Raw genomic sequence first — 25580 nt, forward strand, 5'->3', positions numbered from 1 at the left:
CGTCTCCGGTATCCAAAGCTTCGAGGTGGTATTTCAAACCATCACAAACGACTAAAGTATTATACACATGTCCTTCATTATCCACATGACCTTCAAAAAATAGATCATATGAGGTATAGTTATATATGAAAGACAATTAAAAATTTGGGATTTATTTTGGACAGTAAAAAACATTTAAATTAAATAAATATGTTTATTTTATTTTACACTTTTTATAGATAATTTAATCAAACATTTCTATCAATTTCATAACTTCGCTTTTATTTCTGACAAGTCTGACCATAGATGACATTCAAGGACAATTTTTTTTAAATCGATTTTAAATAAAATTACAATCTTACATATTTTCATTATTCTTACATAGGAAAACTAGATTTAAATCGAGTTTTAAATTGTTTAGAGGCCAGTATATCACGGAACCAATGAGCTAGTGCCTCAGAGGACTTGGAGCTGTTTGGTCTTCAAGAAAAGGAACTGCAGCGCTTATGGTTACCGTCGCCTGCGCCTTGGCTTATTGGGGGCGACACTGACGCTGGCAGAGGCCAGTTCCTCTTGCGTCGCGCCCTCTGTCTTCTCCAACTGTCCTCGGGCCTCCACGAAGAACATCACATCACGTAGTTGTTCCTTGAGATCTGCCACCTGGTTTTATTTATTCTCAATTTAAAACGAGCCATTAACACAGACTATATCTACATAACTGTACTTACTATATTCTTTAATAAAAATAAATATAAAACATAGATTTGTCTAATTAAGGATAAACAAAATTGTTTAACTCTGAAAGATTGTCTGTCTACCTTGCCGGTTTTTGGTCGATATTCCAGAACCATAAAGCCTTATCTATTCTAAACCTTATGACACAAATAATATAACGAAGTTCAGTTAGTGAGATGTTCTCGAGTGCATTTATATCTCTGGCATCTTGAACCCTGTGAAGATTTAAATTCACATTGGCAAAAGTCCATGTCAAAAAAACGATCAAAGAAGCGGGATCTTACTTTAAAGAAATCTAGGAAAAATGATTTTACCACTGCCGTATTAAACATGCTGAAGTTATACAGGATGACTGGTTATAGGAGTATAGTACCCGGCGATAAATATTGCACTTCGATCTTGGGAAGCGAGAATCTGCTAATCTCAGCTTCGTAGAACGTTATATATTCTTTGTATAGAATACTAATAATTAAATACGTAAACATAATGTAAACATGTTTTTTTTTATTCTATTTTACCCCAACCTAAAGCCACCACTTAATATATAGAAAAAATGGTGTTTTTTATACAAAAAATAAAAGTCATTATCAAAATAAGTAAATGATACTTCTTGTAACAGCTCTTAATAGATACCAGACTGTTTGCATTCCGTGCGACAGAGATAACGCTCTACGAAGCTGAAATTAGCCGATTCTCTCTTTCCAAAGGTCGAATTGCAATATTTATTGCCGGGTATGGTAAAAGCCTTAAAGAGGTGAATGTATAGTTCATTTGCTATCAATTAATATATGGTACACCCCTCAAATTCTTTAGGAAAGTTGCACAATACGTAATTTATAGGAATAAAACATAGTTAAACATAAAATATTGTAAGTCTTATTATATATTTAATCTTATTAAGATAGATTTATTGAAATTAAAATAAAAAATGTAAAAATCTGTGAAAGAAATTGATGTACATGAGAAAAATAAATAAACTAAATAAAGCTGTGATACTGTAATAGAAAATACAACTGAAGTGTTTGAGGATGGATGAAAGTAATGGAATGATTGAAAAAGGAAGATGGAATTATGGAATGATAGAAGGAAGAAAAAAAGTTATTGTGAACTATGGAAGATGAGGACGAAAATAAAAAAAAATCATGAAAATGAAAATATTGTTGAGAAATAAAAAACCCTGTTCCCAACAAAATAGGGGTGGAAGGAGAAGTCCCAAAAGCGGAGGCCTAAAAAAAATATGGTACACCCTATCCAAAAATCAATGGTTTCAGAAATAATAAATAAAGTAATGTTAATATAATGATCTTTTTAAAAATCAAATAACTACATATAAAAATTAATTAGAGCCAAAAGTTATTACCCTTTCGCATTGTAATATAATTTCAGAGCCATCATTTTATATAGGGGATGATTATAAATAGATATAAAAGCATTATACTGGCAATGAGGTTAACTTTCACCTTTAAAGTTTTTTGTTTTACTCTATGACAATGGGCAAACACCAATCCGGGTGAAAAAAAAAACAAATTTAGTTCAGTGTGTTGAAAGATGAAATACCTCCTGCATGAAGGCCTGTTCCTTGAGCCTGGCCTGCTGCTGCCACTGCGCCTGGCTGCCGGCCAGTGCAGCCGCCAGTCCTCGCTCTTCACTCAACTCATTCTGCAGCGTTGACAACCTGCACATATCATGGGAGTCGATAAATGTTATGTAGGTGAATGCTGTGAGAGTGATAGATTATTAGAAAAACCAGAGAAGAGATAATTGGAGAAAATAGAGAATGGTTATAAAAATATTTTGAAAGAAAAAGGCTTTGTCATAGAATAAGATACACGAGAGGCCACACAAAAGAATGGGAGTCGATAAATTGAATCGTTTCCGTCCGTTACGTTTGAGAAAATAGTCTATTTAAGACCCTTTTTTGGGGGGCCTCTTATTCTCCTCTTTTAATCTATGACAGAACCTTAGCTTACGAAATACTTTTTAGCTTTTTATTTCTTTATTTTTCTCTAAACGTCTTTCATATAATCTTGCATTCTCTCTTCTTTCTTCCTTCATAATATATTTCAGTCTGTAACATAGGTCGTACTTGGTTGTGAGGTTGTGCAGGCGACGATCCAAAGCCTTGTTGTCCCTCGTGAGCTGGGTGACCTGGGCGCGCAGGGCTGCCGCCTCGGCCTCCGCCCCGCATGCTCGCTGCCGTAGCGCTTCGCACTCCGCACTGCGTTCTGCCTCTACCCTGGAACAAAACGTATATCAATTATATTATTTTCCCATTTTTTTTTATGGCCCCCGCTATTGGGGGCCTCTCGTACCCCTGTCTTTGGTGGGACAGGGACTTTACGGGCAATTTATTTTTTCACATAGTTATTTATTATTTCCATTCTCTCTTTTCGTTCTTCACATATTCTTTCAATCTATTCTTTCATGCCACATTTCTGCTATCTTTCCCTTTTACTCTGTGACCTTTCATTCCTCCCTCATAACATGTTACATTTTATCTTTATTTCTTTTCGTTTACATTTTTATCACATTTTGAGTTACATTTTATTACATTTTTTCTTATTGTCTATTTAAAATTTTTCTTATTTTCTTTAATTTTTATTTTTTTGTATCACTTTTTTAATTATTTCCTTGCAGTATAAGAAGATTTTTTTTTATTATTTTCCCATTTGAATCATGTATAGTTTTTTTTCACATATATTGTATTATTTGTGGACCCAAAAATATTACATTGTCTGTCTCACCAGGCCGTTCGCCTCTTGTCATTAAATCGTCCGAGTTGTTGATATGATCTATTATGAGAAACTTTATTAATAATTAATATTAACATATTACATATTTGACAAAAATTATACATACATAGAAAAGGCTAATAACGGCTTATAAACTATTATTATTAAACTATGATAAATAATATGCAGGTAGTAAAAAGTTATTTTTATATTACAAACAGACACTCTACTTTTATTTATATATGTAGATTATAGTTGTTAGACATTTACAAGTTATTTTTTTCACTTGTGTATGTTACATTGATCCAATATCTCTCTTACTGCCTTTTTTTATCATATTTAATGGAATAAGGAGTTACCTTGCGGAAGTCCATCCTAAGTAAGAAAAAGACCAATATTTAGCCACTTCCGCACATGCAGTGGTAGTCGTGCAACAAAGTGCACCGCCCGCCAGCCCGCTAATAAATGCGTATGCGGCAAACAATGCGAATTACACAACCGCCACCGTCAAATCACTCAACACGTATTTCACCCCCCCACGGGGCATCTTCAGGAGTTATGTTACACTGATTAGTGCCAAAATCGTCAATCATATTACTCTGTACTCCTGAGAGATACGGTAACTTAAACATCCAGAATATTTTCCTCCCGGAACCCAAAAAGAAAACTGTTTTACAGTGACCAAGCTCGAAGATATTTGAAACCTTAGCATGAGCTGTTACATTATTTCATCTAGCACACGATTCGGGTCAAGGGTACTGACTTGGCAATCTTGTCCTCGTAGAAGGCTCGCTGGCTGTCGAGCTGCTGAGTGAGGATATAGGTGAACTCTAGCTGCGCCGAGTCTAGTTTCTCTCCGCCGCAAGCCACCTCCTCACCCACCAGCCCACCGTCCGCTGCCACCAGCTTCCCGTCCGTCTTGTTCTGCACGAGTCGGTGTACGAAGTTGTCACCTGAACAAGAGACTCCAAGATTAATTGTAATTATAAATCATCATCAAGGCATAGGCCTCCGCCAAAGATCGCCACAATGTTCGGTCTTGCGCTGCTCGCATCCAGCGTCTTGCCAAGAAATAGGGGGTCTACCGTCGCCGCGTCTACTGGCTGGTGGTCGCCACTCGAGATACTTTAGGTTCCGACGACCGTCAGTGACACGAACAATGTACCCCTTCCACCGCCACTTCAGATGAACTATTCCTCGAGTTACTTCGGTGACTTTAGTTCTTCTGCGGATATCATAATACCATCGAAATATTAGCGAATGTGAATTATCTTTGTCCGAAGGCCAATAGGTCAATTGGAAAAGTAATTTCAAAATGACCAGGTGAATCCATACTTTCGAATGCAATTATTACAATTTGAAAATTGCCGTCAAGGAGGTGATAGTAACTGGAAAGAAGCAGTGACTTTCCACTGACCTGCGTAATCCCAAACACGATTTGACCCCAGCTGCAATGCATAAGTGTGGTTGGATGCGAGGAAATGTTTCGCGGCATGCCCACCCTCGTACCTGTGCATATTTAATTTTTTTTATGGCAACATAAAATATAATTAGTTGGCGTTACAATTAATTCAAGCTGGCAACACAGTCGCTTTTCTGGTTGTACAGTACCCGGCGATAAATATTGCACATTGACCTTTGGAAAGAAACAGTCGGCTAATTTCCACTTCGTAGAGCACTATCTCTGTCGCACGCAATACGACTGACAAAACGTTACATAGGTAGCGTGGGACAGAGATAGTGCTCTACGCATGCAATATTTATCGCCGGGTAATGTAAGAGGATGTTTCTTTAAATGATTCATCACTTTCAATTCAGGTGTAAGATCACTGTTGGACACAAGCTCAACGAGCTTTAAGAAGGCTATGATCGGGATTCCCATCAAATGAAGAGATTCGTAAATAAACGAAAGTCACAATGGGAAAGAGTTGAAGTGGTAATGAATGAGTAAGATCATGAGAAGTTTGTTAGAAGACTAAATGAATGATGTTAAGACTGAATGAAAGATGTTAAGATAAATAAAGAAGGATGTGAAATAATTAATTAAAATTGTAAGTTTCCTGTCTCTTAACGACATCGGAGAATACAAAAGACCTCCAAGAATAGGGGCCATGTAAAAAGAAAAAAAAGTTGAAACGGAATTGGACAGACCATGTAGCGTTTCATCGCCCAAAAAGTGGAGGATAGACGACTCTGATAAGGTCATCGTAAGATAGAGTCAAGCCGCTTCCGACCCTGTCTTCTTGGATATCTATGGAGGAGTCATGTCCCGCAGTGGACTTCCTAAGTTGAATAGTACTTATGAAAATCCAGTTTTATGATGGACGGGTGTTTTGGTGGAAATTGAAGACAGTTTCTCTTGATTGCGGAAACCAACCCAAGTGTTAGACACAAAGTTAAGGCTTTCATGAAATCGCCTTTTAATCTGTCTTAAAGAGGTAGAGAATCACGGCTGTCTTTTTAAAAAGATATGACTAAGAAGACATGAAAGAGTATAGAAGTCACCTGCCACAGCCCACATGTCCGCAGATGAGACATATCCATAGAGCGCCGGGCGTGACGCCGTCGGGCAGACCCTCCGCCAGACCATCTCGCGCGCCGCCCTCTCCTTCTCCCTCCCTGTCTTCTGCCGCGTCGCCCTCACGGCACTGGTCGCAGCGCGCCAGCCCGCGGGGTTCCGGCGTCTGCGTGCACCGGCAGACGGGACATCGAGCGTCTCGCCACCGCACCAGGCACTCCGCGTGGAATGCGTGCGAGCACTGCACGCTGAGCACGCCAGCCACGCTCTCGTCCATGCGCTCTGTACACACAATTCATACGTCATCGGCTAAACCGATTGAAGGAAGCCTTTCCAGAATTTACCATCCTTCATAGCTCATGTCCACTTCAAGCTATATGTTCTGCAACTGCCACTTCAACTTACCAATCAGCTTTGTTTGGTAGATATGACACAAGTATAGTTACTAACAAAGATTTACATAGAGAAAAAAAATTGACGAATAGACAAGAACGCATTTTATTCCAATACAAACCACAAGTAAATTATGGTAGGTATTTACAACATACCCTCTCTATTGTATTCCTAATTTGTTGATAATACCATCCACAAGTTCTAGACAGTTAGGTTTTATCAATAAGTACAGTGCACTTGCCCGAGGGCGAGGACCTGTTTAAGTTTTGCCTCCACCGTCTCTGACAGCGGCACGCTTTAAGGCGAGTGCCCCCTGCGCGAACGCACTACCTGGCTTCCCGTAAGTAGGTGATGGAGTTGTAAGACCCATTCGCTTCCCGTTCGTCACCAAGAACACTAACAATTCAATCCTTGCTTGGGACGCCAAGTTCTAGTAATATCCGGAAATGATACCGGAGTCGTTAGCACACTGACTTCCCGATTCCCAACACGGGATCAATGTCCCTGAACAAGGTCACCTGTCCATCAGACATCCTTATGAGACATTCTACACTGTATTTGCCTGTTCATAACCCAGAGCTTTTAAACCCTTCAGCTCTGCAAGCAATGTGGCTGGCATACTACTACATCATTTTGCCAATTTTCTGGGTTATACCAGATTCTTTGATTTTTCTAAGGATATCCTTATCTAGTCATATTGCATCTTGAAGATAAATCCCAAGCATAGCTTTCTCCAAAGTTAGTTTAGTATATTTAAGTATGGCTCTTGAGTTTTATCAATCAACACATTAGTGACAGGACACACGAGAAAACTCAACTTTAATCAGAGAGCAATGGAGAGGGCTATGGTTGGAGTTACCCTGCGAGATCGAATCAGCAATGAGAAGATCAGCTGTATATGGTTGAATTCCCTTCCACCAGCATCAAGCGTTTTGCTAATCCTTGTATAGTGCGAACAGCCAAGGTGTGCAACAACCTACCGGCGTCATTGTTTCCAGCCAAATATAACTTAGGAGTCTTCAAGACAATAGTGAAAATTTTTAATAAAGGCTTCACAAAATTGCCTATGTCAATTTCGTAACTATTAATATTAAACTTTATGTTTATGTATACTAGGTTTAATATTATACTGTTACACTCACTGACAGTAGTAATATAGAAGAAGAGACTTACCCAGACAGACAGGACAAGTGGGAAGCTCTGTATGTGACGGAGGCGGAGTTCCATCCCTGGCCCACTCCACACGCGACACCCATGCCATGTGACAGAGTGCGTTTGGCTCCAGGCTACTGTATGGTACACCATCAAACGCAGAGTGGAACTCTTGGGCTGCAGCTGATGTTCTAAATCTAATATAAAATATTTATAAATTTATTGAAAACATGTTTGAAAATGTAAGATATTTTTTCCCATAATTATCATGAAAAATTTTTAAGTGTATCAAACAAAGATTTTAAAATAATGAAAGCTTGATATCATCATCATCTGAAGTGGCAGTAGGTCAGGCACATTGCTCGTGCAACTGATGGTCATTGAAGCCGAAAGGATCTCGAGTGGCGACCATGGGCTGGTAGACACGGAGTGGGTAGGTCCCCCACTACATGGTCCGACGACAAAGTTAAGATCGCGAAAAGTTTCTGGATGCGGGCAGCTCAGGACTGTTCATAATGTAATTCCACAAGCACTGTATTCGCCTGGTTTGGCTTCATGCGACTTCTGGCTATTCAGCTAACTTATAAAGTCAATACAGGGTCAATATGCTGTTTTGGTAAGATTAAAGAGATAAAAACCAAATAGAAGAAAAAGACTATTCCAACTATTTCTAGGACTGACAAAAGTGTTTTTTATCAGATGGTGATTAATTTGAAGGGAATAAAATAAATTTGAAAGAAAAAATTAAGAATTTGCATTTTTTAAATAAATTCATGTTACTTTTTCATCGCAGCATTATGGAGTGACCACACAAAGAGGAAATGTTTGTTCACCAAAATTGTATTGGTGATGTTGGCAAAGCTATGATTACTTATTAAAAAAAACTACTACGTCTATTTCTTCAACATACATAGCATGGTATTTGGAAAGAAATTGGTATAGCAAGTAAGTATTTCTTAGTCGACCATTGACTGCAAGCAAAAGACTTCCACAGACATATTTGTAATATAAGAAATAAGTTAATTTAGCAAATAAGCACTTACGTGAGTAAAGCCATATAGTGATCCAATGAACCATCTCTCAAAACTCTAACATGAGCTATATCCTGCTGGCAGGCAGCCGCAAATGCGAGGAGGTCCGGTGCTCCTAGGGCACCTGGCACTGACAGTAGGCATAATGTCTTTGCTTCTGCGGCTTCCTTTAACTCACTGAAAACATTAAATATAATTATAAATCATCATCATTAATATTAGGTGATAGACAAATGCTGCAAAGAATAGGCTTCCCACAAGATCTCTAAGATGACTGGTAATGTGCTGGCATCTGAATGACTTCCTGAAACCTAGAGCCCCATAATATGTCTCCTGACTTGTAGTTGCCATATAATACCTTTTGGCCCTAACGTCTCTCCCTCTCTTGTTTGCATCTTCTGTAATCTTTCTTTACTAAAATCCTTCATATGGTAGTGATATATATTAGACATGGCTTATTAGAATTTTTTGTAACTTTTAAATATAGAACCTACTCTTCCATGAGAAATTTACAAAACCCAAAAACCACACTTAGGCAAACAAGTACTACAATCCATAGGATTAGAATAACTAGGAATAGATTCATAATTAATTTGGGTACAGTGTAGGTAGGAGTGAAACATATTACAGTGAAGTATCTCTATAATCTGGTGAATTTAGGCCTGTGTCAGGTGCCATGGTGAATGTCAGTTCATTACAAGTGTTAAATAGGCTTCTAAACCAAAATTGGTAGATATATTAAAAATTTGATTAGGTAGTAAGAGAAATATGATTATTAAAGGTGAACACCATTACATTACAAGAAGGCCTTGTTAAACCTGCTATTCAGGTTATTAGCCTGCATACAAAACGCATTTAACCCAACACCTACATGGTGAGTTCACGGAATGCTGAGAAGTTGTTTCTAAAACAATTAAAAGGTTTCAAAAAGCAAACAAAATCAAATTGATAGAAACGAAATATACAAACTCACTTTTCTTTGTATAGATGAAGAACTCCTTTAGTGACTTCTACCAAGGGATTTCCACAAAAAAAGCTTATTGTTTCGTCATCATCACATACACTGCCTTCAGGAGGAGATCTCCGAGAACTGGTGGGAAGTATTCCTGTGTCAGTGTTTTGGCCCATAAGCACACTGGCATAGGTCTCTACTGTAATAGTTTTACTTTCCCGAGCCCCACGATCCTTCTTCTTTTGCTCCTTAGCAGCTTCTAAAATTAAAACAAACTATTGATTTTTATCATTGACGAATATAACTAAGTTGCTTTTATTTTAGTTAAATATTTGTTACTTGAGTGCGTATGGAATATATTTTGAACTCTACCTGTTTCGGTGGGATTATCACCCATTTCGGGTAAATCTTCGTCAACTTCTATACGCAAAACGCACAATGACACAGACATTTAAACAAAGGAATTATATTTTACAACAGCTTGCTTTCACTAACGAAACATCACCACTACGAAATAAGTATTTTACAATAATTGAAATTGTTGTCAATTAAAAAGAAAATATTATATTCTCTGTTATATTCTACTGTACTAGTATAAATATTCAAAAACAATGTTGGGAAAAGACACATATAAACAATGTCAACGTTGACAGGTGACAGGTTGGTTGCGTTAGATAAACGCAGATATGAAGAAAATATTTCTTTCCGAATATAACTCCTAAACTGATAATTATATAGTATTTAGTTAATGCTAATTTTGTAAGAAAGTTATCGTCACGAGAGATATCCAATTACTTTGAAGAATTTAATCTTAATAATTTTTAATGAAAATGTCAATATTGTAAATAATCTGTGGGAACTCATCTTCTTGGAACTCGAACATGAACACGAATTACAAACGAAAAAAAAAATGGAATTATTCAATATGGCTACAGATCATACGACGTGAGCTGTCAGCCGTAGTAATTTTTATTTCTTTGTGTTTATTACGCTTTAAAAATGTTATGATCATTCCGTGTGAACGAATATGGGTGCGAAAGATTCAAAACCTAGTTTTATATCTTATGAAGACGCATCAAAACGAGGTACGCGGTGTGATATGTGTGTTTTATTTTGAAAAAGTCAATAGGATTCTACAACATAGTTTTGTTCGCAGTGAGCGACAGTGAATTGCGACGCATTCGCGAGGCATTCAAGAGATGCGCCGGCACGAACGGTACGGCCCTGAGCCTGGACGCGTTCGTGCGTGAGGTGCTGTGCGATGGAGTGCCCTACGAAGTCGCGGAATGGCTGTACCAGGCCTGCGGAGGGACCAAACGAGGGATCACGTTCAGAGACCTTTTGTGCGGCATCGTCGTCCTTACTAAAGGGAACATTGAGGAGAGAATCAAGTAAGAATTCTTTTTTTAATTTTACTAAATATATTTCGATTAGAAAAAAATTACTCTGAATATTATATACGAAACATAATGTTAACTAAATCTATATTATATTAAATTATGTTATCTTTATGTCTATATAATATTTAAGTGGTTTTATAATACTTTTTTTTACAAATGTACCTGCAATAATTCGAAAATGAATCTGTTCTGAATAAAATTTATTAATTACGAAATTCTGACATTTTGTTTACAATGTAAACAGATAAAAATCCAATAGTAAAACTGCTTTACAATTTTTTTTCATTATTGTCTCTCCAGCCAGCTACAACATTATACCAAACAATCAAATATCACTATATATAGGTATATTAAGGCATAGTTTATTCTAACTTAGGACTTTAAAAAAATTGAATAGGATGGTGGTTGATTATAAATAAAGAATATGATTTCTGTGTGTGTGTCTTGATATCAAGTGTTTATCATTTCTAAAAAATGTTGCTTTTAATAAATTTTTATGTAGAGATTTCTTGTGAGATTAAATTCATGGTTTTCCCCATGTTGAATATAATCTGTTTACAATATGACAAAAATAAATATTAAGTCATGAAAAAGTAGTTACATCAATTATGAAACTAGAAAATAAATTGTGTCTATTTGAAATTCGAAAATATTCATAAATTAAGCAATTAATTATAATTGTTAATAATAGATAATGCTGTATTAAATTGGATTGATTTTTTCAAGAAACAATAGTTACTGTTTTTGTTTTAAGAAAAACAATCAATTTGCTTATTATTTACTTGGAATCAATAAGAGGTAAAATAATTATTGTAACTTTGATAACAAGCTTATAATATAATCATATAATTACTTAGTTTTCCTTTGCTCACTTTGCGAACTTAATTAATGCTCCATCAACTTCATTTTGTGGGTAGAATTTTGTAAAATCTGTTCTTAGCTTACTACTACTCAGCATAAGGAATATTCTGATGGAATTTTAAATCTTAAAGCATTATGGTTCCAGAGATATTGTGATGAGTCAGTACATATTTGGAAACCTATAAATATATATATGTATGCATACATATATATCAATGGTTTTAATAAAATTACTTAGATTCATTTGTATGGATCACTTTTGTATACCATTATGACACTTGACTAGAAGAGCCCAATTTAATAGAAACTAGAATCATAATATATGTATATATATTTAGCATCCATTTACTTAAATCTATGATAGTTTCAAATGCACCTTTATATATCTATATACAGAATATTGAATTTGTATACAGGATGTCCTAAAAGTCAATTCCACATTGAAATTAGGAGGAATACTAGTTGTTGACCCCATAAGATTAATTCACCAAATCTATGTTAACATGTGAAGTTCTATTATTAGTGCTACAAATCTTTACTCTTCCCTAGAGTAACCCTTCCATAAAAAATTACACTGCAATGGCTCAATTTTAAAAATTGATTTATTATAAAATATTTTGTCAAACTATAATATTAAATTGTACAAGTTAAACTTCAACTGTTTGGAAAAACAATGATTATTATCTCAATTAAGAAACCCATTGCAAGGCCTAGGCCTATAGGCCTCCCTCAAAAATCATCATGATAATTGCTTCCTGCCTTTAACTATTTTGATGGTTCACCGACAGGTTGAACTCATAGACACAATTTGAAAACCTTTCTGCCCCATGGCCACTGGTTGCATGAGTTATGTTCCATGCCTGCTTTCACTTCAGTTGAACGACACTTCAAGCTGTGACCTTAGTTCTTATGCTGATCAATTTCTTATTCAGCCTTACAGCAAAATGACATAGACTATTTTAATTGATGTTATGGAATTATCCACAATCGGCTCTATCACCTCCTTACAGCTCGATATTAAATTAGTGAGGTTATAGCAACTGACCAAACCTAGGTTTGGTTCTCTTGGTTGACCTTGTGTTAGAATGCTATGCGGCTATTATTGACGATTGACAGCCCAAACAAAGGTCCCATTGTAGGGGTCTTCAAGTGTTATCATTCCATGGAACATTCACTGAAGATGCCTCCCCATGGAGCTCTTATATCCAGTAAAAAAGTAAAATGTAGAGGCCCGAGTCAAGTCTTCCTCATCTTCTTAGAGCTATAAGGAGGCTAAGAGGTTTAAGGCTAGGTGCACTCTGCATTCTGCCTCCTCATACGTGGAATCAACAAACAACATTTGGGCAGCAGTCAAAGTCCAATATTTACAGGATTATACATTTAAATCAAATATGAAAAATTTTATTGTAAGTTTCATTATTATGTTAAGAAGATACAGTTTGTTTTTAAACAAACTAAACATTAAATTTAATTCATCACAGTCTATTGAAAGCGAGGAGTGAATGTGTTACTTTTGTGTGGTTTGACAACTTTTATCTATGTTATAGCTCTTGGTGTATCTCAATTAGTCTGTTATCAGCTTGTGTAATGGTTTTAGCAATCAACGTTAAATGGTTCCCTATCAGTGCTTGCCATAAATCAAATCTGTGAACAATTTGTTTGAACAGTGTAGGGTAATTAACATGAATATAGTTGAAAGTATTTATCTGTATACTCTTATATAGGGTAATTGGTTACAGATGTAAAAACTTTATAGTAGTGAATGTATAGCTAATTTGCCGTTAATTGATGTGTGATGTATCCTATCCAAAAATAGTAGTCAATACAGAAACAAAAAGCTTGTTTAACACATACATTGTGTTACGGGATCTAAAAGACCCCATGACTTATTGTTTATACATCAAACAAAATCCAAATAGCAATCTTATAATTTTAAGGAAACGTTGATGCAGCGAATGTGTTAAAGTTCAGATTACTATATATTAAAACTAATTATTGTTTGATATTTGTACCTGCAGATTTAGTATTGTCAGAAGCCACTGATTTCATATTTAAATAAAGAATTAAATGATTGTAAACATATTTCAGAGCGATCTGTATACCAAATTTGAAGTAGGTTAAAAGGATTTAAAACTTTTTGATGATAAATGAACTTTTTTTGAATTTAATTTGTATTTCGCCCTTTGTACCAAACAATTGGAAGCCACGTCTCCCGACTCATGGTTGCCACATAGGAACCGTCGGCTCCCAAATAGCGATAAACAGAGCACCAGTGGAGGTCTTCCTAAAGGGTTCTTTATTAACCAACCTGTCAGTTGCAGCCATTTTCCAAGCTGCAATGAACTGCTACAATGTTTCATATCGGAAGTACTCCACCCCCCCCCCCCCCTATATTAATAATGTAAACACAGACGTAACAGTCTTCTAAATGCGAGTTGTGTGTCCTAAATGCCAACTAGACCAGGTTCTGATGCATACCGGCAGTGAACCCAATAGAAGGTATGGACATGTGTCCTCCTTCAAGAGTGAGTCAGCGGCTGACAAAGGGAGAAGTCGTGTCGCTGAGTCAAATTCGGATTTGACTCTCGTTTGGAAAAAGTAGAGGCCTATGGGAGTTACCTATCGCAAGAATCTTCACACTTTAAAATGAAGTCTTAAAAAAAAGAATATAGCACCAGCGGTGTGGGTAGGCCTTCTCCTAAAGGCGAGTTGTGTGTCCGAAATGCCAACTAGACCAGGTTCTGATGCATACCGGCAGTGAACCCACTAGAAGGTATCGACATGTGTCCTCCTTCAAGAGTGAGTCAGCGGCTGACAAAGGGGGAAGTCGTGTCGCTGAGTCGAAGTCGGACTTGACCCTCGTTTGGAAAAGGTGGAGGCCTATGGGAGGTACCTATAGCAAGAATCTTCACACTTCAAAATGGAGTCTTAAAAAAAAGAATATAGCACCAGTGCACCGACGACATAGTTCATCAGTCATCGTGGCTGTTCTTGGGGGAACGCCTATACCTTGCAGTGGGCTTAAATTAGAGACATTGGAAGGTAGTTTATTGTGTGTACATCACATTTGATTGTCACAAATGAACAAAATATTTCTCCGTATCAAACTGCCTGTATCAATACGCGTCGCGCTGCGAAGGAATGCAGTAACCAATTATTGAACCACTAGGTCGCACGAGGAATTTGTGTTTAGGTCGCGCCAATAACTGATATTGTCATTACAATGCGCGTATTGAATTGTGTTAAACATTGCATTATTACACGATCGATTATCTTATCTATTTAAATAATAAGATTAATAAAAATCTATGTTCATTTTTCTGATGAAATCGTCATGTTTATGTTTTTAAAACATTTTCCCTCTTTAGTTTTCGCTAAAAGACGTGTCTATGTTCAAACTAGCTATTCCCGTGACTTTGCGTGTAATTTACCAAAAAAAATATTTGTTTTTTTTTTTGTTGAATATAATATTTTTCTGAACTAAATCCTATAGTATCCTTAGTTATTCCTTATCATATCAGCTACCTTCTAGTATTATTCTCGTAAAAATTGGTTCAGCCATTTCAGAGATTAGCCGTAACAGACAGACAGACAAAAATTAAAAAAAACTGTAATTTTAGTATATGTATCCTGTATATATATTTAAATGTGTGTAGTTAAAAGGGGTTAATTTAATATTACATACAGGCACTTTAATCTTATTTATTTGTATAGATTGACAATACATATATATCGAAAAAGTAGCCAGAGTAGTATTTTAAAGTGTGTGTTGACATTAATGTGATAATAATACGCTTCGTATAAAACAAAGTTTATTTCTTTTTAATAAAAAAAATCGGGAACATAAATAATGATAAGAGGAAATAAATATGGGAAGACAATTTACAAGTTTTCAGAAATAAAAAGAATTTAGTTATCTGTGTCGGTGTCATAAATATAATACTGTGAACAAAAAGAAAGTTAATTTTTTTATTTATTCTTCGAAATCTATTTCATCCTCTTCAAAGTAATTCCTGTCCGATAAAAAGCTTTTCCCGACGCTCTTTCAGTCCTCGAAATAGTCCTTTTTACGGTAAAGTCTTCAAGACCTCCGATTCGGTACATTCTCAATCGTGTCAAAACAGCGTCCCAGCATTGGGAAATTGAGTTTGATGACTAGCTAGAAGACGCACGGTGCCAAATCAGATGAGTGTGATGGTTGTATAACGAAGGATGCACATTCACCTCTTTAAAGTTTTCATAACTAAAGCCAATCATCTCAAGAGGCAAAATAAATTGTTAGCTAAAAGAAACTTTATAAGGTGCTTTTATTATATAGAATCAGGCGTTACTTTGCGGAAGTCCATCCTAAGTAAGAAAAGGACCAATATTTAGCCACTTCCGCACATGCAGTGGTAGTTGTGCAACAAAGTGCACCGCCCACCAGTCCGCTGATAAATGCGCACTTTGTTGCACGACTACCACTGCATGTGCAAAAGTGGCTAAATATTGGTCCTTTTCTTACTTATAAATTTAAACTTTGTATATTGATATTAAAATATAATAAAAAAATTTAAATATAAATAAATTAGTCAATAACTGTAATAATGTAAATAATCTGACTTGTGAATTCTGATGAGGAAAGGAAGACGAAGTATGGAAAAATATATGTAAGTGAGGAAGTGTAGATTTTGCGAAGTATAAATGGGTGGTGCAAAAGAAAATGTTAAAAAGAAAGGACGAGGAAAAAAATATAAAATATATAAAGGTTTTTTAACACGAATCTGTAACGTCGAATGAGTGGTCCCCAAAAAGGAGGGCCATACCAAAAAATCAATAAAAAACAAACATCCTGTATAACAATAATAAGGCATTGCAATTTGCTTATCACCAAAGTCACTGTTTTCATGCAATAACATAATCAAAAGATCCTTATCTCACCTTTGCATTATTATCTCAAATAAAAAATTATAATTCAATGTAAACACACATGTCACATTTTTTGTATTTAATCAATGCAATAGTTGTCAAGCAATTTATTACCAAGTTTTATTATCACCTGAAATTCCACTGCACTGGTAGGATCTTTATACCTAATTTTTTTAAGAACTTTCTAAATTAAGAAAAGGACCAATATTTAGCCACTTCCGCACATACAGTGGTAGTTGTGCAACAAAGTGCACCGCCCGCCAGCCCGCTGATAAATGCGTATGCGGCAAACAATGCGAATCACACAACCGCCACCGCCAAATTACTCAACACGTGTTTCACCCCTCCACGGGGCATCTTCAAGAGTTATGTTACACCGATTAATGCCAAACACAAATTCACGTTTGTTGAACAACGGCCACTGCATGTGCAGAAGTGGCTAAATATTGGTCCTTTTCTTGCTTAGGATGGATTTCCGCAAGGTAATGCCTGATTCCATTAAAAACTTTCTAAATATGTCAGAATTTACCTAAAAGTTTACATATGTGGTATTACCTGTAAACTTTTGTAAGAATTACAAGGAACATAATAAAAAGATGGCAGCAAGGCATTGGACATTTTTTACTCTTTCTTATTTAAACACAAGTGTAAGTCGCAGTGGACATTGGAACTTTTAACATTATTTATTGATAGACACCTTACTTTATTTATAATCTATTTTATTTTTTGACTCTACTCTGATTAGCAAGGTGTTATAGTTGTAGACAAGAAGCAGGAAGAAACTCCACAATACAACTTTTTATAAAGTTTATACTTGTACACTTTATTCAGATATAGCCTAAACGAAATCAAAAGTATTGAATTTTGTAAATGGTAGTCCAATAATTTTGCGATATTTTATTAAAAAATCAGATTCCGTTTATTACAAATTAGTGACTTGTACAAACAGTTTTCCTCAGTGAATGAAGTCTAAAGTAGTGTTACCCAACGCTGGACCCACGAAGAAGTTAATAATTTGATTGTTAAGGGGGTAATTTGAAAACGTACTCGACATGAGTTTAACTCTTTCGCTTTAATATGTAAAATTAAATATGTTACATAGGCTAACGTAAGAATTTTAGAAAGATTTAGATGGGGCGTGGCACTAAAAAGGTTGGGAAACACTGGTCTAGAGTGTTCGATGATATAGTGGCAAATTTAATTTAAGATAAGCGACAATATCTCAAGTGATTTTCTTTACAAATAAAAGAAGCGTACAACGTCTTCTCAAAAAATCTTTATCTTAAGAAGATCGTCTGAAGGGACGCTTGGTGCAGACCGTCTCCAACGGGTCCATTTAGAACTCTATACAGGAGGCCTAAGTCCAGCTGTGGACCTCTTACGACTGAAATGATGAGAGTGATGATTAAAAAAATCTATAACGACTTTTTAGTAAATCGTTCTGTTCAAGTGTGAATATATTTTGTTTGCGTCAGATTCCTGTGGACGCTGTACGTGAACAACCAGGGCGATGGCGGCGCCTACATCTACAGGCGGGACTTCGCACGAGCGCTGCAGCTGGAGAACACCTCGTTACCGGAGACGCAGTCGCACCGGTCAGCCGAGATTCTCACCAGCCTGTTCGGTTCTAGCGAGCGAGTTGCTTTCGATCAGTTCCGTTCCTGGCTGCTTATTCACAAGAACGCCACAGTGCTTTCTAAATGGCTGCTGACGGACCGCGGCAGCATCTCGCACGACCTGGAGACTCCAACATTTTACCAGAGCCTCGCTGGTGTCACACATCTGGAAGAGAGGGTAAGATTTGGTTTAAAATATCTTTGTTCAAGTAGGCATTTACATGTGCTGTTGAATTGTCGATTATTTTAACATTATAAGCAATAAGCTACCATCGGTTTTAACACTGATTCGTTGAAATGAGCAGGCCAGACACTCAACAGTTGCTCTTTTAAATTAAATATTTTTTTTACATGTGTACCGTATACATATACGTGGTCTTCACTGTTCAGACTGCTGATAAACTTGTAATGAATATAACAGTGTTCCAATTTGCCCCATACTCCCCTTCTTTGGCGCATTACGTTTTACTGCAATAAGATAACGAGATGTAATAATGAACATAAAATATTGTCACGAAGGCAGGAAACGTCAATATAGCTGTCACACACAAAATGTTTAGAAAAGATTCAAGAAGTTTGTATAACTAAAATTCATTAGAACGAATATCAGGATTGTAGTTTTGTAACTGCAGAGGTTTTATACTGCAGCTGGCTTGTAAGAAAATTGACAATGCCATTAATTTCAAAGTTTCAAATATCAAAATTATTACATATGAGAATGCAGTTGATAACTATGAAAGCTAATACTTGGTGCATTCTTAGTGTACGACCTGAAGAGAAGTAAAGAACAAGACTCATAATAATGAGAACAGTAGGGAAAGAGTTGCTGTAGGCAGAATCGCTGTCAGTTTCGTTGCCCGAACTCTAGAAAATTAAAAGGCTTATTTTTATAGTCTGCGTTTCTCTATCATCAACTCGCGTCGTGACAATATCATGTCATTTTGAATGTTATATTGGCGTGTTTTGTTCGTTCAGACGACAAACACGCCGACAGGTGAACGACCTGAACCAATTTATGAATCAGATGCATTGATGACTTTGCACTCTTCAAGGGCGCCTTGAAAACAAAAATATGCAATTTTAGACATATAACGTGTAATAAATTATTGTCTTATCACTCTTGTGTGTATTTATAATAATAATGCCTTTGTTGCAAAAGACACAATGTAGTAGTTTCGTCAATCGAAGATTTCTTTATTAAAAACTGAATTAAAAACTATGTGTTGATAAGAGTGGATTTTAGGACTCCCTGTGAGTCAAGTTTGGTACTCTATTTCTAACGGAAAGCGACTCCCCCGAGTCGACTTTTGGACTCTTTTTTTAACAGAGAACGACTCCCCTGAGTGTGGACTTTGGACTCTATTTCTAACGGAGAGCGACTCCCCCGAGTTGATTTTGGACTCTATTTCTAACGGAAAGCGACTCCTCCGAGTTGATTTTGGACTCTATTTCTAACGGAGAGCGACTCCTCCGAGTTGATTTTGGACTCGATTTCTAACGGTGAGCGACTCCCCCGAGTTGATTTTGGACTCTATTTCTAACGGAGAGCGACTCCTCCGAGTTGATTTTGGACTCTATTTCTAACGGTGAGCGATTCTCAGCTAGTCGATTCTGGGACTTCTAGTGGGCAGCGATTCCCCCGGACCCTAAGTTAAAACAAACTTTATCATCAAACAATGTCCTTTGTATCAAGTTGTTCTTTGTCGTACAAGATGTCTGATTTTCACACCATCTTCCAGACGGTTTACTCATCAAAAAGATGTCTAAAAAATAAATATTATCTCATGCTTAATTTGCACATTAATCTGCAATAAATAAAAACAAAAGAAAATCTTAAACATATCGAATTAAAGTACCAAATAAGTTAGACTAAGTTTGTCATCATGCCAGCCAGTAGATGACCACACGAAGGCATATGCCTATTCTAAAGATCAACACGATGACAGGTCTTGCGTTTCCTGCATCCGGACTGTGAATTTATAAAATTATTTAACAAATCAAAGTATACAAAAAACTAGATATTATAATAGCTGTCGTGTGTTTGTGGTTTATTATTCACTTCGATACGGCGCTTGTCCGCCACAAAACCATACAGATAGCCGAGCGTCGAATATAGTCGACGCTAATATGAACGCGCACGGCCCAGCGTCGACTTTAAGCGTCAACAAATTTTAGCCTATATCTGCAGATACTGTATATTATAATAACATTAAGTGTACATAATGCGTATCTGTATCAGTTTGTAATATTAAAACTGTCATCACAAGTGTGTTAAATAGCAAGACGTGCTAAGTGTCGTGATGGAGCCGGCTATGGCATTCACTTGTGGCCGTCGAGTATACTCGACGCTCGTATCGAAATGGTTAAGACTAAGATTTGGAAGCGATTCCGTGTGGGTTATTATTTCTTCCTCTAAAGCTTAGAATCTAAACGTAAAGGTCTCTCTGGATTTAGAGTTGTACACTCTGATGTGAACGAAATATTTCTTCATAATGTCGTTAGTGGACAATGACTACAAAAGTGCTTGTACGAATGGATTTTGTCTCTATTTAGGTCTAGTATCACCAAATTAAATTATGACGTTTGTGATCCACCCACGGTTTTCGTTATGATGAGATCACATTTATCATTTCATTTCTGCAAGTAACCTTCCCTATAAGATTGGGGGATTTACCATCATCGACACTCTTGGCATGCGGGTTGGTGATACCAGTGTGGTGTTATGGTACGCAGAGGACGCTGTTGCCCATCTTTTGAAAAATTTTGAGCAATGGCAATTCTATATAGTGAATGTACAAAGATGTGAATTGCATAAAATTGTATCCTGAGAATCGAATCCGTGAGCTACGATCGAAATTCGGAGTTCCCTACCGCTGGTCTACCATTTCTCACTTGTAAAAGTTAATGTTTTTCTCTAGAAGGTTCTAAAGTAAAATCAGCTGATGTTTCTGTTCGTCTACCTGTGTGTAATTTAGTATTCTGTGCATACTTATTACATTAAAACAACCTGTATTAAGTAATCTTAAGGTTTTCCTCGAGGAAAAAGATCTAGGTACTGCCCGGCTCTGGGGAATTACTAGTTTGTGGATTTAATTTGCAAGAATATAAATATCAAAATTATAGTGCTGGCTTTATCGAGGAAGAAAGGTATGTCGGTAATATATATCAGTCTTTTTACTGTATTACAAGAGGGTCAGGGGGCTAGAGAGCGAGGCGATCATCGTTGTTCGTCAAACAAGACAACAGGCTGTCTGTTGTCTGACGAACAGTGTCATGCGGTGGTAGCAATATCACGTCACACACGTGCGCGTATTGTACGGACGAGACTCAAGATGCGATCGCAAGGTTCATCGATGTGACGAATACGGCAAACGCCGCACATACTGGCACACAACCTGAGGATGGCAGTATGGAGTTGGAATGAAGAAGTGGTTAAACGGGACGCAATTTATCATTCATAACAGATCAAGAGACACTAAACACTGTAACAAGCAAAAACGTGTACAAAAAAAATGGAAATATTAAACAAAAATGTAAAACAAAGGCACGGACGGTTAGGTATGTGGAGTTCCTACAATAGAAGCGACACAGAAAGCTTTCACGTGGCATCTAGTGTTTGTATATAAATAGCTTTCCTATGTCCACCCTCAAATACAGTCGCTAGGTTCATGACCAAATCTCTTGTTGAATCCCTTTATTTATTTATTTATTTAATATTCTTTATTGTACACGATAAGATACATTTAATAAGTTTTACAATAATATACAGAAAAGCACAATGGGCGGTCTTATCACACAAGGCAATCTCTCACAGACAACCATAGTAAGGAAAAGATAAAAGTACTTATAAAGGGTAGTTCACGTGTACAAAAAAAGTTTTAGAGAGAGAGAGAGAGAGAAAGAGAGACTTTAGAGTTTATTGAACTGCAGGTGCTGTACCATTTGCCTGGACAGTTCATGAAAGCAATCCCGCATGTGTCTCATTCGGACAAATGTCGGGTTGAACTCTCCTATCTCTCGAATGTTCTTATAACAGAATACTTAACTATTTCCTGCCATTGATATCTTTCGCGGCTCTTATATATAGAAATAATCTTAATAATACTACTATATCCATAACAGATTTTTAATTGTGTATTTATAAATGAGCCCTCCTTGACAAAGTGTGCGCACTGTCTCCTCTTAAATACGATCACTCATTTCTTCGTATTAGATGCTTTTTATAATGTATATAGTAAATCGACAAAACTTAAAGTTTTGTCATCTATAAAGGTACACATAACAGATTTATTATTAACGTATGTGTACTGCAGGTGTAAATATATAATTAAATACCTACCACACAATTGCTAACCTGCCGAAGGTTCGCTATGATCGAAGTCTGCGCACTTTGAGCGGAGTCTGCGCGCTTTGAGCGAAGTCTGCGCGCTTTGAGCGAAGTTTGCGCGCTTTGAGCGAAGTCTGCGCGCTTTAAGCGAAGTTTGCGCGCTTTGAGCGAAGTCTGCGCGCTTTAAGTGAAGTTTTTAGAAAACGGTGCTATTTTTAATACGTTTAAGGCTGTCGGGTCCATTTTGTGATATTATTTGTCCAAATGTTATTTTGTTTGGATGGACAGACAAGCCAGTCATGCCTCTTGCGTTTATATATTATCAATAAAAAATCTCTGCATTCCTGAAATCGCTGGATTACCACTGTTCACGCTCAGTATTGCTGTGGCCAAAGGTAAAAGGAATTATTTTTTATATTTAAAATGATCAGTGATCACCTTCATTGATTTAATTTTGATAGTAAATAGCGATATACAATAGATTCGTTTAGTTTTTTATTTCTTATATACATAATACCATCTTGGTTTCGTCAAATGTTTGACAGCTAGCTATACTTTTATTTAATCTGTGGTTTATATGGTATGTCGATATATGGCAATGACAATTAAGGCTCTAGAAACCGATCAAACAACACAGCTGTCGTGAGTAATCTTTCATTTGCGTGGTCACCGTCGACTGACTCATGTTCCGTGTTAATATATCAACAGCGGAATGTCCACTGTTTATATTTGTCGTTAAAATATAGTGGTGTTAAAATGTACGGCACTCTTTTCATTTTGTTGGGTTTCGATATAAAACAAGCACATTTAGTTAATTATTTAATGTTAAGAAATCAAATATGTTACACTTATAAATGTCCGTTGATGGTAGATGCAAAAAAGATCGTCTTTTGTTAGAAGCCGGTGAAATACGCCGTGCGTTCCGATACACGCACTCAAGTACAAATAAAAAGTGTTACGTTCGGATACAATATCGAACACATTTGATTCACAAACAAAAGTTTCCAGAGGATATGCGGGGGTGCCCTCTACCGCACTACCCGCACTACGATCGCCAACCCACAAGCCAAGCGTGGCAATTATGGTATATCTCTCATTGGGAATTGTTTGGAAGCGATTCCCTGGGATACAGTCTTATATAATTCACACTCTATGCGTCAATTATATAGAATTGTCACTGCTCACAAACAAGTTTCCAGAGGATGGACAGCAGCTTCCTCTGCGCACCATGATACCTATACTTCGATCGCCAAACTCCATGTCAAGCGTGGCGATTATGGTATGTCCTCCCATAGATATTTAAGAGAGACATTTGTCTTGCAGCGGGTATCTATAGAATGACCCGACAAGGACGTGGACCCTTATAATCACGCTTTAAAGTTTTTTTAATGACAAATGAGCTAAGAAAATTACCAATATTTAGCCAAACAAGTGCCAAACACAGAGTCACTAATCGGTGTAACATTACTCCTGAGGATACCCCGTGGAGGGGTGAAACACTTGTTGAGTAATTTGGCGGTGGCGGTTGTGTGATTCGCATTGTTTGCCGCATACGCATTTATCAGCGGGCTGGTGGGCGGTGCACTTTATTACACGACTACCACTGCATGTGCGGAAGTGGCTAAATATTGGTCCTTTTCTTACTTACGATGGACTTCCGCGAGGTAACGCCTGATTTCATTAAAGACAAATGAGCTATGAAGATCTTTACACCAATAACCTAACACCCTGTATAAATGATTGCAGCGTTTGTTTTTGAAGCATAGAATAGATCGTTTAGATAAGTAGATGTTATTATGTTCGAATGCAGCTGCTGCATATACGAGACGTGCAAGCCGCGACGGTGGCCTTACAATGGAACAATAACAAGTAATGGAATCATTTATCTATTACAATGAGCAGTAGTGTAATATATATATATATATATATATATATATATATATATATATATATATCTACGCGATCATGTGAATTTTGAAAGAAGGCAGTATAGGTATACGAAGCAAAGGATGTCCACCAATAAGATGGATAGACCTTAGTAAGAAAAGGACCAATATTTATCCAATATCATCATCAATATTGGTCCTTTTCTTACTTCGGATGGACTTCCGCGAGGTAACGCCTGATTCCATTAAATATGGATAGACCTTGTTAAGGTCCGCTTCCATCAGGTCCTAAACGAAATTCATTTATATGGACCTATTTTTGAGACCTCCCGTTTAATCTCTATCATGAGTGTACAGGGTCGACATTTAAATTGTAATGTTTTACATATCTTTAATATCCATACTCATCTTTCGTTCAATCACACGTCGCTTCACTTTCTATGGCTTCACTCCAGAGTTATGCATATGAAATATATAGGAAAGGCTTTTGTCTAACATGTGTCTAAGTAAGAGGCTAAGTTATCGATATATATATATCTTAATCGAGACTGCAAGAAGACAGAAGGTCGTGGAGTTCCCTTCCTGCCTGTTGTTTCTGCTCCGGCGTGGTACCATCAGTCAGTGGTGGTACACGGAGCCGTAATGCCTGGAGATGGTGCAGTGCGTAGTGGAACACTTATTAAAGATTAATATTGAATTAAATGGCGTGTCCCCAGAAGTTAAATGTACGTGGTGACTGAACTAAAGGCAGCAAGCGGCAGGGTGTGTCATGGAATATATATATATATATATATATATATATATATATAATATTGGCTAATTTCGGTTTTTTAGAGCGTTATCTCTATCGCACGACTGACAAAACGTCACATAGGTAGTGTGGGACAGAGACAATGCTTTACGAAGTCGAAATTAGCCGATTGTCTCTTTCCAAATATCGATGTGCATATTTATCGCTGGGTACTGTATATATATACCTAAGAATTAAAAAGGAAATCCTAATTACTGACATAGATTGCTAAATTAATTGTTTTCCTTAAATAGATGTAATCAACACTCGAATGATCGCGGAATACTTTTTGCAGTAATG

General features: G+C 36.8%; 2 protein-coding genes across 2 annotated transcripts in view; one reads left to right on the top strand and one right to left on the bottom strand.

Moving 5' to 3' along the window:
* Nucleotides 1–214: 214 nt before the first annotated feature.
* Nucleotides 215–10122, bottom strand: LOC137924154 (BRCA1-associated protein). Its single transcript, XM_068767503.1, has 10 exons — nt 9865–10122; nt 9514–9751; nt 8553–8717; nt 7531–7706; nt 5952–6246; nt 4864–4955; nt 4210–4399; nt 2801–2950; nt 2272–2389; nt 215–639 (listed from the first exon to the last, which is right to left on the bottom strand). Exons 1-10 carry the CDS (start codon nt 9941–9943, stop codon nt 490–492), a joined length of 1653 nt encoding a protein of 550 aa, XP_068623604.1. The 5' UTR covers nt 9944–10122; the 3' UTR covers nt 215–489.
* Nucleotides 10123–10432: 310 nt separating this feature from the next.
* The window catches only part of Usp32 (Ubiquitin specific protease 32), a 64518-nt gene continuing 49370 nt past the window's right edge, over nt 10433–25580 (top strand). Inside the window, exons 1-3 of the mRNA XM_068767736.1 lie at nt 10433–10577; nt 10649–10883; nt 18137–18455. Coding sequence (XP_068623837.1) covers nt 10520–10577; nt 10649–10883; nt 18137–18455 — 612 coding nt within the window. The 5' untranslated portion in view covers nt 10433–10519. The remainder of the gene's footprint in view (nt 10578–10648; nt 10884–18136; nt 18456–25580) is intronic.

Source organism: Battus philenor, unplaced genomic scaffold (assembly GCF_028537555.1).
Source record: "Battus philenor isolate CCGP_79_NKW_IND1 unplaced genomic scaffold, ilBatPhil1.0.hap1 SCAF_23, whole genome shotgun sequence".
Taxonomy (NCBI): Eukaryota; Metazoa; Arthropoda; class Insecta; order Lepidoptera; family Papilionidae; genus Battus; species Battus philenor.

Bases quoted from the DNA above. Each gene is read 5' to 3' on its own strand.
- LOC137924154 (XM_068767503.1), bottom strand. From the start codon at position 9,943: ATGTCTGTGTCATTGTGCGTTTTGCGTATAGAAGTTGACGAAGATTTA. The intron at 9,752-9,864 runs GTAGAGTTCAAA...TTTTAATTTTAG, and splicing joins TGATAATCCCACCGAAACAG to AAGCTGCTAAGGAGCAAAAG. The intron at 4,956-5,951 runs GTGACTTCTATA...AAATATGCACAG, and splicing joins GGACATGTGGGCTGTGGCAG to GTACGAGGGTGGGCATGCCG.